This window comes from Mauremys reevesii, linkage group 6, assembly GCF_016161935.1.
Source record: "Mauremys reevesii isolate NIE-2019 linkage group 6, ASM1616193v1, whole genome shotgun sequence".
Lineage (NCBI taxonomy): Eukaryota > Metazoa > Chordata > Testudines > Geoemydidae > Mauremys > Mauremys reevesii.
Window position 1 is genome coordinate 30098390 of NC_052628.1, and position 19635 is coordinate 30118024.

The 19635-nt window shown below is 42.3% G+C and overlaps 1 protein-coding gene across 2 annotated transcripts in view; it reads left to right on the forward strand.

Annotated features, from left to right (window-relative positions):
* The window catches only part of PARP8 (poly(ADP-ribose) polymerase family member 8), a 161352-nt gene that overhangs the window by 16742 nt on the left and 124975 nt on the right, over positions 1-19635 (forward strand). Inside the window, exon 1 of one of the 2 annotated variants that reach the window (XM_039544889.1) lies at positions 3970-4124. The exons of the other annotated variant lie outside the window; for it this stretch is intronic. Coding sequence (XP_039400823.1) covers positions 4084-4124 — 41 coding nt within the window. The 5' untranslated portion in view covers positions 3970-4083. Of the gene's footprint in view, positions 1-3969; positions 4125-19635 lie in introns of those variants that run through there. 2 annotated transcript variants of the gene reach the window in all.

Below are 19635 nucleotides of genomic sequence, written 5' to 3' on the forward strand. Positions count from 1 at the left end.
TATTCATCAACTATCTCTAAATTATATTTATATCCAGAGATATTTAAAAGCCTGAGAGGTTTTATATAACAGAAGGTACTCAGACTCCTGATCGGATAGTTCACACATTCACTAATACACATCATTCTGTTTCTGATGTCAAATATGTGGGTGACTGAAAAAAACCAAAACCTTTCCCTTTATAATGTTAAAATATTTGCAATTGGAGTCTGGGTACTTGCCTACTTTAGGCAGTGATAAACATTTCTGACTAGAGTGAAATATCGCTAAGATTTCTGTAGTGCCTAAATAAAAACCATGGAAGATGTTTACAATTAATTTCCAGTTTTTTATCTTTTCTGTGTGTGCAAAATACAGCAATACTTCACAACTAGTTTCTTATCTTGTATGGTGTCAAGTATCAGAGGGGTAGCCGTGTTAGTCTGGATCTGTAAAAGCAGCAAAGAATCCGGTGGCACCTTATAGACTAACTGACGTTTTGCAGCATGAGCTTTCATGGGTGAATACCCACTTCTTCGGATGCAAGTCTTCTTGCATCCAAAGAAGTGGGTATTCACCCACGAAAGCTCATGCTGCAAAACGTCAGTTAGTCTATAAGGTGCCACAGGATTCTTTGCTGCTTATCTTGTATGTTTTTACACATCAGAGAAAAATCCTTAAATAAAACAACAAAACAACAAGGCTTGTTTCTTTATGTAATTCCCCATTCCTCTACTTTTGTATCAATTGAACAGTCTCACCTCCTTCCCATCCTCTCTGTAAAACAGATTCCTTCTCTCAGCCCTGGTCTACACTAAGGTCGGGGGTCGAACTAGGGTACGCGAATTCAGCTACGTGAATAACGTAGCTGAATTCGAACTACCCTAGTTCGACTCACTTACCCGTCCAGACGCTGCGAAAGCGAACTCCGCGGCTCCAAGGTCGACTCCGGCAACTCCTCCTGCCGCGGTGGAGTACCGGAGTTCGAACTAGCGCTTCCGGAGTTCGAACTATCGCGTCTAGATCAGACACGATAGTTCGAACTCCGAGCAGTCGAACTTGCCGCGTCGACCCAGCAGGTAAGTGTAAACGTGGCCTCAGAGTCTTTAGTGATGACCCACCAGTTACCATATATTAACTGTATTATTGTATTATTTATTAAGCACTGAAAACATAATAACATTGTAACTATCAAGATCAGTGTATGCTGTAAATGAGTAGCCACATGATGTTGTTAACCTTAACTCTGAATTTCCTGAGTTTGTAATGCTTGCGTTGGAGATAATTACAACATCCCTTTAACGTTTTTACCTTTAGTATAAATGATATGTTCTTGATCTTAATTCCATTTCAGGGTAGTTTAATCTGGGGATTTCCTTGATGGGTTAATCTCTCTCTCTCTCTTTTATTTGATGGACATGGTTTTTCTGTCACTGCTGTGACCAGAGGTAACTCCATTGAAGTTGATGGAGTTTCCCTGATGTAAAAGCAGGGTAAGTGAGAGGAAAATCAGACTCTCTGAGTCTACCTGAGGGTACCATCTTTGATGAGGAAAATTTTGAACTGAGATATATGATCTTTCTTGGCAAGGAGAGTGAATCCAGCGTGAATAGTGTATTTCCCTGGTAACTGCCACTTTCCTACAACCTTCAGGCAGTGGGCATGTGGGTCAGAGACCGGCATCTTGATGGGCATCATTTTAATCAGTATTTTCCAATGGTGTCAGAGTAAATCATGACCCTGGCTGATGGAACCAACAAACATGTCTCTTGCTGAACCTCACTGACAAATGCAACCACACAATTACATACATTCAGCTACAATTAATAACTTATATCCCAAAGTTTTAAGAAACATTATGATCAGAAAACAATTGTAATGTGGCCAGCAAAGTGACAACAGAAGGAGTAGGGGGAGTGCTGAACTCTGAGACTATGGTGTTTTGAAGGAACTGAGGGAAGTGGGACCAGAGCTCCTTGTATAACCTCCCACTGAATTTTCACGGCTTTCCAAAGAGTCCAAGTTTCAGGTTGAGAATGGCTAAGGCCCAGATCGTCAAAGGTATTTAGGTGCCTAATTCCCATGAAAATCAATGAAAGTTAGCTGCCCAAATACCTGGGAGGTTCTGGGCCTACGTTCCTAAGAATGTTTGCAGAGAATGTTTGAAGAAGAACAGATCTTTTCTATTGTGAGTTGGAGCAGATCAAACCCCATAGCAATTGGCTAATATTCTCAAACCTGCAATATGTAGGGTTACTTCAAGCAATGTCAAACATCTAAGTTGATTTTAGAAAAGCCATACCAGCCTTCTAATTGATGCTCCTTCCTTTTGTTCTTCCTGTGTTGTTGTTTGTTTTTGTTTTAAAGCACTGTGCATATTCGTAATGCTCCACAAATGAAAAACATGTTTTTGCATTATCCCTGATTAACATCTTTGTGTACAATTATGTAAATATATATGCTAATTAGTTTTGCCTCTCAGACTCCTGGTAAGTTGCTGCAGCGGCCACCAGTGCTGCAAAGATTGGGCACCACTGCTCTAGGGAGCGTTAATATGTGACTGTACATGTTAGAATCATGCAACTGGAAAAGGTTCACTGTTTCCTTTTGTTATTGTTGATGTTGCATTAATGACTCTTTGAAAAGAAAAATAGAGGAAGTGCTAAAAGAATAAAGCCTCTGGGTCAGATTAAGCTTTGAGTTACACCAGTGCAAATCTGGAGTAATTATATATACTTCTGGTTGGCTGTATATAGCTCTCTGTACTTATGCTAAATGGACTGTGTTCATTGCTATAGAAAAGGTAAGCACAAGCAGCATACATATTTACTTAAATTGGACTAGAACCTTTTTATATAAAAACAAGCACAATATAAATAACTATTATATTACCTGGTTACATATAAACTTTCTACCGTGTTGCTTATTGGTTATTGCTGGCAGAGAGCTTGTTAACTAGAGAGAATCCAAATGTTAAACACACTGTAAGGAGATCTTAGGCCTGAGCTCAGTTATTGGAAGACAGTACTCATGCTGTGTGTGTCAGAGTGCAATCTCCTAATAGGAGACCTGTGTCTTCAACAAATGGAAACCCTGGAGGTCATCTCTTCAGATTGTTTAGTGGCCAGAAAGTTTAAAATAAAGGATGATTTTATGGTTAAGACACCAGACTGGGTCTCAGTATTTAATTACTGGCTCTGATGTAGATTCCTTGTGTGGCCTTGGACAAGGCACTTAATCCATTTGTGTCTCTAATTCCCATCCCTTTAAAAGAGGGATAATAATGTGTCCCTTCTCTTACACTTGTCTTTCCTTTCTATTAAGATTGTAAGCTCCCTGGGGCAGGGACTGCCTCTTCCTATGCATTTGTACAGAGCCTAACACGAAGGGGTCTTGGTTGAGCGCTGAAGCCACCACCATAATAAATAGATAGCTTAATAAAGAATCATATAAACATTAATGATAAATCATTAATAGTTCCTGTGCCATCTTGGAGCCAGGCATATATTACATTGGTACAATCACAGTATTTCATTCTGTATTCATTAGATCAGTTAGAATGTGTTGCCAAATTTTATTTCATTTCATTTTGGGGAATGAATGGGATTAGCATTACATTTTATTCTAATATTTCTAAATACACCTCTACCTTGAGCCAAAAAATCTTACCACGTTATAGGTGAAACCGTGTTATATCGAACTTGATTTGATCCGCCGGAGCGCGCAACCCTGCCCCCCCGGAGCGCTGCTTTACCGCGTTATATCCAAATTCGTGTTATATCGGGCGGTGTTATAATGGGGTAGAGGTGTATCAATTTTGGAATCTAGCTGAAATGCATTAAAGGTTATTATAGGTATAAAACACAAACTGTTCTGCCTGCAGTATTTCTACGTTTCTTATTAGATTAGTTGATTATACTGGATTCTAGAATTACAATACAGTTGGCTGGGATCAGTGGTTGCCATGGTGAAAGTCTGTTACGATTAGTAAACTTCAAGCTGATTTCACTATCTGGTGATTTCAATGGACTTGTGATTATTTAGACATAGTTCTAGAAAGTGAATGACGTTTTAAACTGTAGGGTGAATACTGATTGGCCCACAATGATGTCAGGACTTTCCTACTCAGCTGTTTCTGTTTTGAGGTCAGTTGGTCATAACTGCCAAGTGTCTTAACATTGGGCATATCTGTGTTACTGCTGTCCTCGATAGGTCAGTTTATAGCTGTAATAGTGGGTCAATTCAGGTTTCTTAAGCCCTGAATATAATGCAAACATTTGTCTTGCTACTGACTGATACTTTAATGAGAGACAAGGTGAGTGAGGTAATATCTTTTATTGGACCAACTTCTGTGGATGAGAGAGACAAGCTTTTGAGCCATAAAGAGCTCTTCTTCATATCTAGTAAAGGTACTCCCAGCGCCACAGCAAAATGCATGGTGGAACAGATTATTTAGCATAAGTAATTAGTACATACTCTAAGGGACCAATGAAGGTAGAGTGGCCCATTAACATCTCTGCAATCATAGGACAAAAAGAGAGGGTTACAGATTGTTGTAATAAGCCATAAATCCAGTGTCTCTGATCAGTCCATGATTTTTAGTGACTAGCAGAGTTATGAATTTAAGATCCCAGGCTCGTCTTTTTAAAGTGTTGTGCAGGTTTCTTTTGAGGGTGAGGACTGATAGGTCAGATATAAAATGATCACTTTGTGAAAGCATTCATGCATAGACGATGAGTGCTTTTGCCTTTTATTATTTTCCGAGAGCACAGTGATTGTCTGGTTTCACCCACATAGTTGTTATTGGGGCATTTAGTGCACTGGATGAGGTATACTACATGTTGTGTAGAATCCAGGGATCTTGAAAGGTGTGTTGTGCGGGGCATAGTAGCAGTGGTGATAGGTCTGCAGGATTTATATCTGTTGTTCTGGCAGGGACTGGTGCCGCTTTGAGTTGGTGTGTCCTGGTCTGTGGGGAGCTTTCCTCTGATGATGAGCTTGGAGAGGCCGGGGGATTGTTTGACAGCTGGAAAAAGGGTTCAGGCAAGATTTCTTTCAGGCTGGGATTCCCATCGAATATGGAATTGTAGTTGTTTGATTCCCTGTATGGGTTCCAGTGTGGGGTGCTAGGTTTGTGGTCAGAGGGGTTTTTATTTCTATATTAAAGCAAGATCTCTCTCCAGGTATTTGGGTGACCCATTCCATGATGTGAGCTGCTTCTTTGATAGAGTGTCTTTGTTTGGTAAAGATGGTTTTAAGAATGTGAAGGTATATATCCTGGTATTTTAATGGAAGTTGGATGTAGAAAGAATTACATATTTACATGTTTCTCTCCCCTATCCCCCACAAGACTCTAGAAGTTAATGGGGTTGCATAGGTGCAATTGGAAGAACTGAGCCTAACTTTCCTAGTACTGGCCAAATTCTGCCATCAGTCACACCTATGTCACCTCACTCATTTCACGTAAGTTAAACAGCAGTAACTGAGGGAAGCACTGAACTCAGTTGACCAAATTCTGCTATTAATTAATAAATTAATTAATAATTGGAGATATGCCAATCTCCTAGAACTGGAAGGGACCTTGAAAAGTCATCGAGTCCAGCCCCCTGCCTTCACTAGCAGGACCAAGTACTGATTTTTGCCCCAGATCCCTAAGTGGCCATCTCAAGGATTGAATTCACAATTCCTGGGTTTAGCAGGCCAATGCTGAAACCACTGAGCTATCCCTCCCCCCAAATTGCTATTTGTCCTGATCCAGTGAAACACTTAATACATGCTTACTTTTAAGCATATAAGTAGTCCCATTTCAAGTTAGGGTTGTGCTTAAGTGTTTTGCTGTATCAGGCCATCCGGTTACTTTTCATCAGAGTAAATCTGGAGTTTGGGCCATTATATGTCTTTGACATAGTTTTCAGATACTCAGTGTGTGTCTTTGTCATTGTTATATTTTCATTAGCATTTACCATCTCAGAGACTGTGAATAGCATTACCAGAAAAAGAATCAATGTGCTACTCAGTCTCCATTAATTAAAGGAGAATCCTCAACAAAGTTTATATGACCTTTGCCCATATTTTCAGAATTCTCCATCAATTAATGTGGTTTAGGATTCTGTTGGGGCACTGGAATTTCAGCATTATTCAGATAATAACCAGTGTTCAGCTGTTCACTGTTACAACAGTAAGATAGTTAATAATAGAGTAGATATGCTCTGATAAATAATATTTGATAGCCCACATTAGCATTTCTTAGGAGAGAAATCTGAGGCTTCATTTGTTATGAAAAGTAAAGATGATTCAAGTTCTTAACAACTCTTTGGCATTCATAAAAAAATACTACAAAATGCAATATAGAGTAAAACTTCTCCAATCTGCAAACTTTATAATTCACACAGGGTTACTGGCTTCTTCCTACCTCTAAGGAAATATTTTAATATTAGTGTGCAGCTTTTGTAACCGTATCTGTTTCATTTACTAATTCATAAAATTCAAAATGAGTCTCCCAGTCAACAGTCACTGGAGTCAATTAATAAGTTACTACTCTGCACTAAAATTCCCTACATCTGCATAAAAGACAAAGTATTTGTGGTTTGATGACTAGTTTCTCAGCTGGTGTAAATTCACATACCTCCATTTAATCATTTGTCAATGGAGTTTGGCCCTATGTGGGCAGAATTTGAAGTGGCTGGGAAGATTAAATCCACTCTTCAATACAGAATCATGCTGCAATGCTAATATATGGATCCATTCTCTTTTATTGTCTATTGAGTAAAATAGTATCCACAGCCCCTTTATGCCACTTGCATGAGATCCTGGGGCCACTAAATTGTGAAGGATATGACAGCCCTCTCCATTTGTGTGAGCCTCACCCATAAAGAAAAATGATTAGTTCTTTTCATAACCCGACTCTGTGTATTCAGAGTGCAAAATAAATGTAGTCAACCATACAGTTTACCTGAAACAATCTTATTGCATCATTCTTTATAAGCATCTTCCATTCTGATGTATTCTCTAACACGATGTTCTTAAAAAGTTACAGAGAATGGAGGATATGAAATCTAGATTATCTTTCACAGATGGAATACTGCATTAATGGAGCGGCGTAATCCAATCATGAGTTTATGGACCTCAGAAACTATATGATATGAGAGCAAATATTTGCATTTAGATATCTGAATCATGCTGAGGGTATTATTTGTGGCAAAGGATAAAGTGACATATTGTTATATCAGTATGGACATCTTTGGTTTTCAACAATGAGTAGCACTGTTAGGTCAATTCTAAAACGGATCCTTAGAGTCAATTTGATTATGCAAATATTGCCCTACTACCATAGCTCTGGTATATGCCTCACAACTGAATGTATTCTGTTGTGATAGTTCATTATGTGGTATAAAGACTCAGATGTTTAGTGACATCACTGGAAATACTGAATCTCTTTATAACCTGTGACAGAGTAGAAATTTTCTAGAATATTTTTGATTCCTGTGTGTGCCTCAGTTTTCCTCTATACTTTGCATTGCTCTCCAGTGGGTGTAAAAGGGTTAAAAAGCTTTTCATGGGCCAGAGCAGGAAATATGAGGTGTTGGTCACTGTCTGGGGAGTAATTTATGGGCCCTTAAAGGACTGGCTGAAACTGACCCATAAGAATCAAGGATCTGCAAAGATAATGGGAGCCGCAATGACTGAACAGTTGACACTTATCCATGGAACTCTCTGGCAGGCAGAACATGTGAACTCAACATACATATGCAGGTTTTGGACAGTGGACCAAAGGGTGACATGTGACTGGGAAAAGTTAGCTTTTGGGAGAGACAGAGCAGCTCTCACCTTGGACTGACAGAGACAGGGGGACATGGGTGCTGCATGCACCCCCCCCCTTTGGTGAGGCTAGCCCCCTGCCCTGCCTCTTCTACCTGAGACCCCGCCCCCACTCCACTCTCACCTGCTGGCACCTGGAGCAGCCCAACCAGCTGGCGCCGAGCCCTCAGCTTGGGCCACCCAGAGGAGCACTGAGCTTCGCCACAGCCCAGCCCCGGAGCTGCAGTGGCAAGCATTAGTGGAGGTTTAGGGAGGCTTAGCCTCCCCCAGCCTCCATTACCCACCGTCCATGCAGGGGGAGAGAGCCAAAATGGATTCTATGGCAGCTTGGCAGGGTGAAACGTTGTCTTGGCCAGAATGGACTATGTCTTAACCTTTATTTCTCTATGCTAACCTAAGGACTTTCTAATGCTGTGTTCCAGTTGACTAATAAACCCTACTCTGTTTTGAAAAGACTCTCTGGTGTCACTTCACTTGCTGAGCTACACTAGTCCTTGAGGAGTATAAAAGTTTCTGACCAGAAGTCTGTCTCCATTGGAATTGCTGGGTAGAGCTCACAGTGTGGAACAGGAGTGCTGGAGCCCTGCGGTTCAGTCTCGGAGGTGTTGAGGCCACGTTACCTACTCTTAAGGCAGAGTGGAACATCTAGAGGGTCTGGCAAACTGAAGGGGTTCATCTGAGTAACTGTTTAAAAGCTGGGGCATAGCACAGATCCCATGGATCCGTGACAGAACCGTCTTGGGAATTGTTGGTATAATGGTCATTCACTTTTAGTATTGCTTTTTGTCTTTCAACAGCTAAACAGAGATTAAAAGTCAAACTGTGGTCATAAATGATCTTTGGTCCATGCACACAACTAATGCTAGTTGGAGTTGCCTCATTATAACCAATGGCAAAACTCAGATAGAGAGGGCCCTGAGAAGAAGGAGAGAATGGGGCTGGGGGAACTGGAGGACTCTGGGGAGAAGAGGAAGATTGGAGAAGGATATAGAGAAAAGAGAAAGAAGAGTATAGATCTTAGGGGAAGTGAGAGGGGAAACCTAGAGTTGAGGGAGAAATGGAAAGATGAGAAAGAAAAGGTGAGGTGGTAGAGATCTTGAGTCAAAGAAAAAACATAGCAGCTAAAATGCTTTTCAAAGAAAAGGTCTCAAGAATTTTTAACATTGGCAAAACAATGGATTTCCCCCTATCCTTGTTCTTGGAAACAGCTGGAGCATTTTGACTTAATATTTTTGGGGAAAAAAAATTCAGCCGGAGGCAGACAACCAGTATGGAAAATCTCAGTAGCTCAAGCAGTTAAATTTTTTGCAAAATTGTAAGCAACTGAAAACAGGGTCTTATCATGGGAAGTGGCAGGCATCCTTAATAATAGGTCATGCTACCGGGCCATGCCTATAATAAACAGCTTCAGTTTTGGCCCTAACTTGTTAGTTTGAATCACTGTAACTTTTATTGTTGATTGCAAATTGTAACAGCAACCATTGGATCTAAATCCTGGCTGAATTACAAACCATTTTGATTTCAGGTAAACAAATTAAAACTGAATTAATTAAGGAATAGTTTTTGGCTACAACAGGCTCAGTCTGCTTATTAAAATGCTTTACTTCTTGGCTCCTGTGCCAAAATTGAATACATACATACATTACGGAGAGAGATGAAAGAGGAGTTTGTAATATCTTTCTAATTTCAGTGGGACTTTAAATGCATTCACCAATCCTGCTCCAAAGGAAGTCTGTGGGAGTTTTGTGGAAGAGAACGGAGATGGATCAAGATAGGGGATGTTCATGCCTGGAACCAGAACCAAGTGTAAAAGGATAAAAATCTGAATTCTATAGCAAGACTGCAAATAGAGGGCTCCACTTGCTGAAGAGTCTTGATGATAGATGAATAATAAATAAAGGGTGGGGCTGGAATCTGGGCTGATCAGAAGGAGAAATGGAGAAGAAGACAAGACCATCTTTGTTGTGGGAGGCAGGGGAGCAGAATGTGGATTTGATTGGAACGGGAAGTGGGGCGATTTTGGAACCTGGAAGCATGAACCTGCTCTATGAATTTTCATTTTGTGTTGGATACCAAATCCCAGATGAAGGTTCTGGATTGAAAGATGTTTAGGAGTGTTTGGATATGGTTCCATCTTTAATCTTACAGCAAATAAAAGTTCATACCATATATTGTAGATGAAACCTGCTTCTTACCTTTGTATTGGTCTTTCATACAAAAATCTTCAGAAGTGTTCAGAATTACAGATTAAAGGTTCTTCTTTTCAGTCTTATTTTTAGGTATTATAAGTGATTTTTTTTATAATAGTAGGAGGGGAGAACAAGCTTCAAATTCTTTTTGAATTAGATGAGTTTAATTTTCCTCTCATGGATGCCATTGTAAATCAGGAGCAGCTTCCACTGAAATCAGTGTAATCCCCAGAGTAATGAGAAGAGAATCAGGCCCTCCACACCTTCCAATTGTGTCTTTACTCTTGGCTATTATTAATGTTGGTAAGAACATTGTGGGTTATGCTCCTCTGTAGTTTCTTTCCTAGCCTTCAGACTAGAAACAACTTTGATCCTAAAATATAGCAATTCTTATTTACATGGATTTGCATAAAATCAATAAAGTGTTCCAAAGCGGAGCTTTGTCATGAAAATTCAAGAATATTTGAAATGTATTAAAACAAACAGACATTGCTTGCTTTAATTTCTGGACCTACTGTTTCTTATTGATATAGTCACTATGTTCAATTTTAAATGGAAGATATTTTTGGTAAAGTGATAGACACAAGAGGCACTGTTTTAACTTCAGGGAAACTAAAGCTTATGCTCAAATAAATTTGTTAGTCTCTAAGTACTCCTGTTCTTTTAGGTCAGTACAGAGTAGCATCTTACATTTTGTTTTGCAGAGGATTCGGCTAACATGATCAGAAGCCATTTTGTCTCTGGTCACTGATCCACTATGCATATTAAAATAATCCTTTGAGCAGTTCAGTGTGATATAAACATGTGGGAGAATGTAGAGAAGAATTTAATCTATTTCAAATCCCCTTTTTGATTAAAGATGTCTGGGTACAAACAGAAGTCACAGGTGATTCCATGGGTCTGCAAGAAAGATGAATTACGCTTTTTAATACTTTTCATGTATTTAAGCAGACACTGTTAAGTCATTCAGGGTTAAAATATGCAATGGTTTTGTTGCAGTTCTCCAAAAGAAATGTGAGCTCCACCTACACCAGTCTCCGCTAGCTGTGTGTGCAATGAGTTGGTATGTGGCATTGAGGCCCTTTTCTACAGACAGAGGTAGTGTACACCAGCACCCTCTGGCTCCTCCAGTTGTGATATACTGTATTTTGATACTGACAGAGAATTTGTTGAAATGTTTGCTAAAAGGAAAATTGACATCCTTAGAGTTGATATTTCTCATTAAGTAGGAAGAAGTCCCTCTGTTTATGTTGTTTTCAAAAGACTTCTACATGAAGAGTTCCATGTGATTCTCAGATCTGGTTATTTCGTCTTGATTTAGTATTATGAATATCTTCTGTTTCGCAGGTAGGATGTCTGAGGGAGGAAGAGAGAGAAGACTTAGAAAAGTCACAGACCCTTTGGAGGTTAGAATAATAGAAAATTAGGGTTGGAAGAGACCTCAGGAGGTCAGTTAGTCCAACCCCCTGCTCAAAGCAGGACCATCCCCAACTAAATCATCCCAGCCACGGCTTTGTCCAGCCAGGCCTTAAAAACCTCTAAGGATAGAGATTCCACCCTTCCCTAGGTAACCCATTCCAGTGCTTTACCACCCGCCTAGTGAAATAGTTTTTCCTAATATCCCCCACTGCAACTTGAGACCATTGCTCCTTGTTCTGTCATCTGCTACCACTGAGAACAGCCTAGCTCCATCCTCTTTGGAACCCCCCTTCAGGTAGTTGAAGGCTGCTATCAAATCCCCCCTGACACTTCTCTTCTGCAGACTAAATAACCCGAGTTCCCATAGCCTCTCCTCATAAGTCATGTGACCCAGCCCCCTAATCATTTTAATTGTCCTCCGCTGGACTCTCTCCAATTTGTCCACATCTTTTCTATAGTGGGGGGCCCCAAAACTGGATGCAATACTCCAGATGTGACCTCATCAGTGCCAAATAGAGGGGAATAATCACTTCCCTCGATCTGCTGGCAATGCTCCTACTAATGCAGCCCAATATGCCATTAGCCTTCTTGGCAACAAGGGCACACTGTTGACTCCTATCCAGCTTCTCATCCACTGTAATTCCCAGGTCCTTTTCTGCAGAACTGCCGCTTAGCCAGTCGTTCCCCAGCCTGTAGTAGTGCATGGGATTCTTCCGTCTTAAGTGCAAGAATCTGCACTTGTCCTTGTTGAACATAATCAGATTTCATTTGGGGAGGGATAGCTCAGTGGTTTGAGCATTGGCCTGCTAAACCCAGGGTTCTGAGTTCAATCCTTGAGGGGGGCCACTTAGGGATCTGGGGCAAAATCAGTACTTGGTCCTGTCTAGTGAAGGCAGGGGGCTGGACTTGATGATCTTTCAAGGTCTCTTCCAGTTCTAGGAGATGGGTATATCTCCAATTATTTAATTTATTTTATTTAATCTAGATCATTAATGAAGATGTTGAACAAAACAAGCCCCAGGACCGACCCCTGGGGCACTCAGCTTGATACCGGCTACCAAGTAGACGTCGAGCCGTTGATCACTGCCCATTGAGTCCAACGATTTAGCCAGCTTTCTATCCACCTTATAGTCCATTCATCCAATACATACTTTTTTAACTTGCTGGCAAGAATACTGTGGGAAAATCTATCAAAAGCTTTGCTAAAATCAAGATATATCACATCTACCATTTCCCCCATATACACAGAGCCAGTTATCACATCATAGAAGGCAATCAGGTTGGTCAGGCATGACTTGCCCATGGTGAATCCATGTTGGTTGTTCCTGATCACCTTCCTCTCCTGCAAGTGCTTCTAAATGGATTTCTTGAGGACCTTCTCCATGATTTTTCCAAGGACTGAGGTGAGGCTGACTGGTTTGTAGTTCCCTGGATTCTCCTTCTTCCCTTTTTTAAGATGGGCACTATATGTGCCTTTTTTCAACCATCGGAGACGTCCCCTGATTGCCACGAGTTTTCAAAGATAGTAGCCAGTGGTTCTGCAATCACATCAGCCAACTCTCTCAACACCCTAGGATGCATTAGATCCATCCCCATAGACTTGTGCACGTTCAGCTTTTTTAAATAGTCTTCAACCTGTTCTTTCACCACTGAGGGCTGCTCACCTCCTCCCCAGACTGTGCTGTCCAGTGCAGCAGTCTGGGAGGTGACCTTGTCTGTGAAGATGGAGGCAATCAAAAGCACTGAGTACTTCAGCTTTTTCCACATCATCTGTCACTAGGTTGCCTCCCCCATTCAGTAAGGCTCCCAAACTTTCCCTGACCTTCTTCTTGTTGCTAACATAGAAACCCTTCTTTGTTACCCTTCACATCCCTTGCTAGCTGCAACTCTAATTGTGCTTTGGCCTTCCTGATTACACCCCAGCATGCTTGAGCAATATTTTAATACTCCTCCCTAGTCATCTGTCCAAGTTTCTACTTCTTGTAAGCTTCCTTTTTGTGTTTAAGCTCACAGAAGATTTCTCCGTTAAGCCAAGCTGGTTACCTGCCATATTTACTATTCTTTCTGCACATTGGGATGGTTTGTTCCTGTGCCCTCAATAAGGCTTCTTTAAAATACAGCCAGCTCTCCTGGACTCCTTCCCCCCTCATATTAGCCTCCCAGGGGATCCTGCCCATCAGTTTCCTGAGGGAAATCCAGGGTCTGTATTCTGCCGCTCTCCATTTTCCCTTTTGTCAGGATCCTGAACTCGACCATCTCATGATCACTGCAGCCTAGGTGGTCACCTACTTCTACTTTCCCTACCAATTCTTCCCTGTTTGTGAGCAGCAGATGAAGAGGAGCATGGCCCCTAGTTGGTTCCTCCAGCACTTGCACCAGGACGTTGTCCCCAACACTCTCCAAATCTTCCTGGATTGTTTGTGCACTGCTGTATTGCTTCCCCAGCTGATGTCAGGGTGATTAAAGTCACACATGAGAACCAGAGTTTGTGATCTGGAAACTTCAGTTAGTTGTCCTAAGAAAGCCTCATCTACCCCATCCTCCTGGTTTGGTGGTCTATAGCAGATGCCTACCATAACATCACCCTGGTTGCTCTTGTCGCTAAACTTAACTCAAAGATTCTCAGAAGGTTTTTCTCCAGTTCCATACTGGAGCTCTGAGCAACCATACTGCTCTCTTACATACACTGCAACTCCTCCCTCTTTTCTCCCCCGCCTATCCTTCCTGAACAGTTTATACCCATCCATAATAGTTCTCCAGTCATGTGAGTTACACCACCAAGTCTGTTATTCCAATTACATCATAGTTTCATGACTTCCAATTCTTCCTGCTTGTTTCCCAGGCTTCTTGCGTTCGTGTACAGGCACCTAAGATAACTAGCTGACTGCCCTGCTTTCTCAGTATGAATCAGGAGGCCTCCCCTGTTGCACCCTCCTCCTTGTGTTTTCTCCTGGTATCCCACTTCCCCACTTACCTCAGGGCTTAGGTCTTCATCCCCCGGCGAACCTAGTTTAAAGCCCTCCTCACTAGGTTAGCAAGCCTGCCTGCGAAGATGCTCTTCCCTCTCTTTGTTAGGTGGATCCTATCTCTTCCTAGCAATCCTTCTTCCTGGACAACATCCCATGGTTGAAGAATCCAAAGCCTTCTCTCCAACACGACCTGCAAAATCACGCATTTTCTTCCACAATTGGATGGTCCCTACCCGAGCCTTTTCCTTCAGTAGGGAGGATGGAGGAGAACATGACTTGTGCCTCAAACTCCTTTATCCTTCTTCTCAGAGCCATCTGTTCGTTAGCCCAAGATAAGTTTAAAAACAGATTCTTCTTAAGTAGAATAGATAAATTATATGGAATAGATAAGACTTAGCAGTAAGTAACCACATGCGAGTATAATTGCTTTGAATGTTGATGAAGCATTTTGCAGCTTTGTCATAATAAGGTAAATAGTAGAGGCTGATGTTTAGCACAGGGGTTCTCAACCAGGGGTCCGGAGCCCCCTAAGGGGCTGTGAGCAGGTTTCAGGAGGTCGGCCCAGCTTGGCTGGCATTAGACTCGCTAATTCCAAAGCCCTGCCATATGGGACTGCAGCCTGGGGCCCCAAGCTTCACCACCTGGGGCTGAAGCCAAATCCTGAGCAATTTAGCTTTGCTGTGCACGCTGTGGTGTGGGGCCCCAGGCAATTGCTGTCCTTGCTATCCCCTGACACCGGCCCTGGCTTTTATATGCAGAAAAACAGTGGCTGTGGCACAGCTGGGCCATGGAGTTATTATAGCATGCTTTTAGGATGTGGAGGGGGAGGGGTCAGAAAGAAAAAGGTTTAGCACCCCGGTCTAGTAGACACAGGCCTGTATTCATCCAGCAGTTCGTAAGCATTTGTGGGAAATTCTTGCAGTTTCATCAGCCCAGATGAAGGTAATAAAGAGTTTATTGATATTATGGAAGTCTTGACCTTATACTTTGAGTTAAAACAGGCTAACAAGGATAAAGATGATGTGGAACAACATTCATTTTGGAACAAACTCACTCCCAGCAGCACCAAGTCTGAGTAATCCTGTGGTAGAAAGGGGAAAAAGGATATTCCCTCTTAGGCTGTGGAGCAAGAGTAGAGCCTCTGCAGTCCTAGTGGTGGAGGACTGGAGGGTCTGAATAGTAGCAGAGACTGTTCTCACTTCCCTGTGTGCTCCCTTGCACAGGAAGTCCCTATGGAGCTGGGCTCTGCTCCGCACAGAATTGTGCACTCCCTAATTCCTCTAATCCTGCACCTATTTTCATAGGAGAGCACTGAGTCCACTGCTGCACTCCTGGAGAAGGGAATACTTGTGTTCCTAGTAGGAAAGTCTTTCTCGCCTATAAAAGGCATTTACAGGGACCCTCATATTTTCCTTATATCAGCTGGGTTGTGTTTCCTTATATCAGTGGTGTAGCGCCACCCATCACCTTGGAACCTAAGTGCCTTCCATGTAAAATAGATTGCTTAGTGAAGTTCCTTTACAGGCATTATGGAATTTCTTCTCCCTTTAGATATTAGATGTAGTTAATGTACAGAATGTCTTCTGGTTATGATGGAAAAGCTTTCTCAATTAGGAAGGTTTTGCAATATTTCCTAAAGATGATCAGACCCTGAAATAATCTAATCTCTGGCAGTTTGTTCCTCAGCCAGATCTCCTTGAATGAGAATACTTTGTTGCTAGCTTTTACACAATTCATTCTGGCCTTGTGATCAGTGCTGTTTCAGAGGACCACAACTGTCTTTGGTGGTTCATAGATGGAGAGGGAGATGTGGTTTCTACTGGAATTGAGACTTGATCTGTTTCTGAGATCAAAATAATTTTTTGAGAACTCAGTGAATGCTGATAGAGATCCTTTTAAAAAAAATTGGTGGTTGTGCTTTTTAAAAAGTCTCTCTCTCTCTCACGCACACACACACACACTTTCTGTGTTCGGGATTTTGTCTGCAAAGACGTATATAGACTTTTTTGTAGTTTATGTTCTGTATTCTAGGCACAGAAGAGTTGTTTCCAAGCTAAGGATAGCTACAATTTTTGATTTTGCTAGCTCCTTTACTTCCCCTAGTTTATTCGTTTGCCCACTCTCAGGTTCACTAGGTTGTGTGATTACTGGAACAATTTTCCTCATCTGTCATAGTTTCACTAGTATGAACCTTTTTATCAACTCAAAGCCAGCTTCCAGTCGTCTCATGCAGGTTTTCTGTCATTCTGAGTCTTTCAACCCTCCTTTCCAATTCCCTCTCCTGCACACTGGTTTCTGTATCATTTGTTGTTTCTGTTTCTTCATTTCCTTGTTCAGAAATACCTTTTATAAAAAGTGCACCTGACACTTTGCCACACTATCATAACTCATCTCATTCAAATAAAAAGCTGAACTGTGCTCAACATCTTCCAGAGTGAACCTTTCACAGAATAACTGATGAGGAGTGATGGTTCCACAAGTTTATGCAGTATGTTTTCTTAATGATATGTTTCAGGGAAGAAACTACAACTTGATCTGTATGGTGAATGCAGTTTTGAAGAAGGAGAATCAGCAATTTCATCACCTCATGTTTTTCATAGGTGTGATTATTGTGTGGGCAAAATGAGTTTGACGAGCAGGAACATGGTGACAAAGTAAGCTTTAAAAGAGGGCAAAGTTTTTCTTACATTAATCAGTTTTAAAAAAAGGTTTCTGACATCTAGCTGTTTACACAGTGACTGTATTATAAAGAAATGGCAGACATGTTAATGTAGTTTAAACACCAAAACGTTTTACTCTATAGGAATCAGCTGCATTGGCAAAAATTAAAAATGTCAAGTTGTTTTGCATTTGTTTGTACATCTTGGCTATCGCCTCCTAAGTCCTCTGTGCTAGCATGGCCAGATGTTCAGCATTGTAAATCCTGATAGCACATAGGTCATTATTTTATGATTAGTGAATAATGTGGTCAGTAGCAAAAACTGGGTGCCAGAGACACCTGTTTTAATTTTGATACTGATGCTCTCTGTGCTTCAGTTTCTCCTCTGTATGGGGATAATAGTACTTCACATGGGGCATTGTGAGATTACTTTGTTAATATTTGTAAGGCAGTATGAAGATAAGTGCTGCAGAAGCTTAGTATAATAATAGTAACATATTCATTTTAGGCACAAAACCAAGCTGGTCTATGTTCTCTATGATTTTAATTTTATGGTCAGAAGTACGATAACCAGAGTTTAAAATTATAGTGCAGCTCATATATTTGCCTAGCAAGTTACCTGTTTTTTTCTTTCATTAGCCTTCTCAGGGCAGGAGTACCTTCATTTGAGATCCTTAAACCACACAAGCAGACGGTACTCCATCTCTTCAAAGTTAGAGTCCATAACTCTGGACATTTCAGTGCTTTGCTTTTTTCACAGTTTGCAAGAGAACTTAAGTTTTTGCTTGTTGACATCCCTTGTACATCTGAAAGCTTGTTGACTATAGCTGGATGACAAACAGAGCAAAAGGTCTTCACATCCCCTGTGATCTTCCTGCCTCTGTCTTCTGTATGACTATCCAGAACTGAAAACTTCAGGTAGTGATGCTAATTATTTTGAGGGGACAAGGGATATGTCTGGAAGAGTGTTATCTGACTCAGACCAGGAGGGCTGTATTTAGATTCAGGGGTTGCACTATTTAATTAATTGTGAGACCCCTGAATACCATCCAAACCCATCTTCACTGTCTCCTCAACATGACTCACTTTCTTCTTACAGGACCAGAATATCCATTCCCGTAGCTATACGTGCCTTAATTTTAGTTTATTTTAGCTCATCTCTGGATATGGCTACACTAGGGAGCTTACAGCTGCGCAGTTGCACCAGTGCAGCTGCACTGCTATAAGCTCTCTAGTGTAGACACTCTAAGCTGAGAGGAGAGAGCTCTCCCGTCGGCTTAATTGCTCCAGACCTACGAGCGGCGGTAGTTATGTTGGTGGGAGAAGCTCTCCCATTGACATAGTGCTGTTCTCACTGGCGCTTAAGGCAGCATACATTATGTCATTCAGGGGTGGTAGCTAATTCTTCTTTGAGTGATTGCTCATGTCGATTCCATTCTAGGTGTGTACGCGCCCACGTGCACAGTTGTCAGAGAATTTTGTCTTAGTGGTGTCTGTAGTGCCAGCTGTGACACCTCTTGAGTGCCATGTTCACGCCACAGTATATCAGGTGCTGCTGGCCCTACGCCCCCTTAGTTTCTTCTTACCACCTGTGACAGTTTGTTGAAGCACCTGGACTTGCTTAGCAAGAGCATTAGTGGCTCTTCACTGTCCAGATCGTTCTCCTTTGTTATTTAGTCAGTGATTAGTTAGCTGCTAAGTGTTTTAGTAGTAGTTCTGTAGTTAGAGTCCTGGCTGGGTCTTTGTCCTGGAGTGGGGCATGCCCTGCTCCCCAGGTTTTAAGCCGTGTTCTGAGTGCAGCCAGCTGAAGCCCATCAGCGTCCCTCACGAGAGTTGTATGAAGTGTCTGGGAGAGTCCGATCGAAAAGACAAGTGCCGGATCTGCAAAAATTTTCGTACTCGAACTCAAAAAGAGCAGGATATTCGATTAAGGGCCCTCCTCATGGAGGCTGCTCTGTGCCCGGCATCGGAGCCCTCGCACTCGGATTCCACGCCCAGTACTTCGATGTTGGCACGCAGTGCGCTGCTGGCACCGGGTTCCACCCAGCACTGTTCCCCTCGCCGGTACCGAAGAAGTGGTCTTAAGTTGTCTAGTCCGCAGGTACCGCGCAAGGGAACTTTAGGCAAAGGACCTGAGCTAGACCTTGTGCCCGCAATGGAGGCTCTCAGGGGTACCGCTGTGGTTGGGCCCCTTAGCCCAGCCAGGGACCCACCTCTGACTCTAGGGAGCGGTAGGGGGTCCCGGCCCATTGCAGAGCCATCTGCGATCAAGGCGGGCCCGGCGGCCAAAGAACAGTTAGGCTGACTGGCACCGCAGATGCCTGGCTGCATGGTGGATCCCACCAAGATACCAGCGCAGTGGACCAAGCCGGCAGTGGGACTGCCCCTAAAGGCAGTGGAGTGTCCTCATCCCTGGACTGCAGGCGTTGTTCCCCTTCACCATGGCCAAGGACTTTGGTACCACAACCCTGATCTCCAGCCAGGAGGCCTAGATCCTCGACGCCATGGTCTCCGCTTACAAGACATGGGACTCAGGAGTCGCGATGCTGATCCCCGTATTCCTGGTACCGACAGTCCTTCCACCAGAGATCGCCAAGGCGCT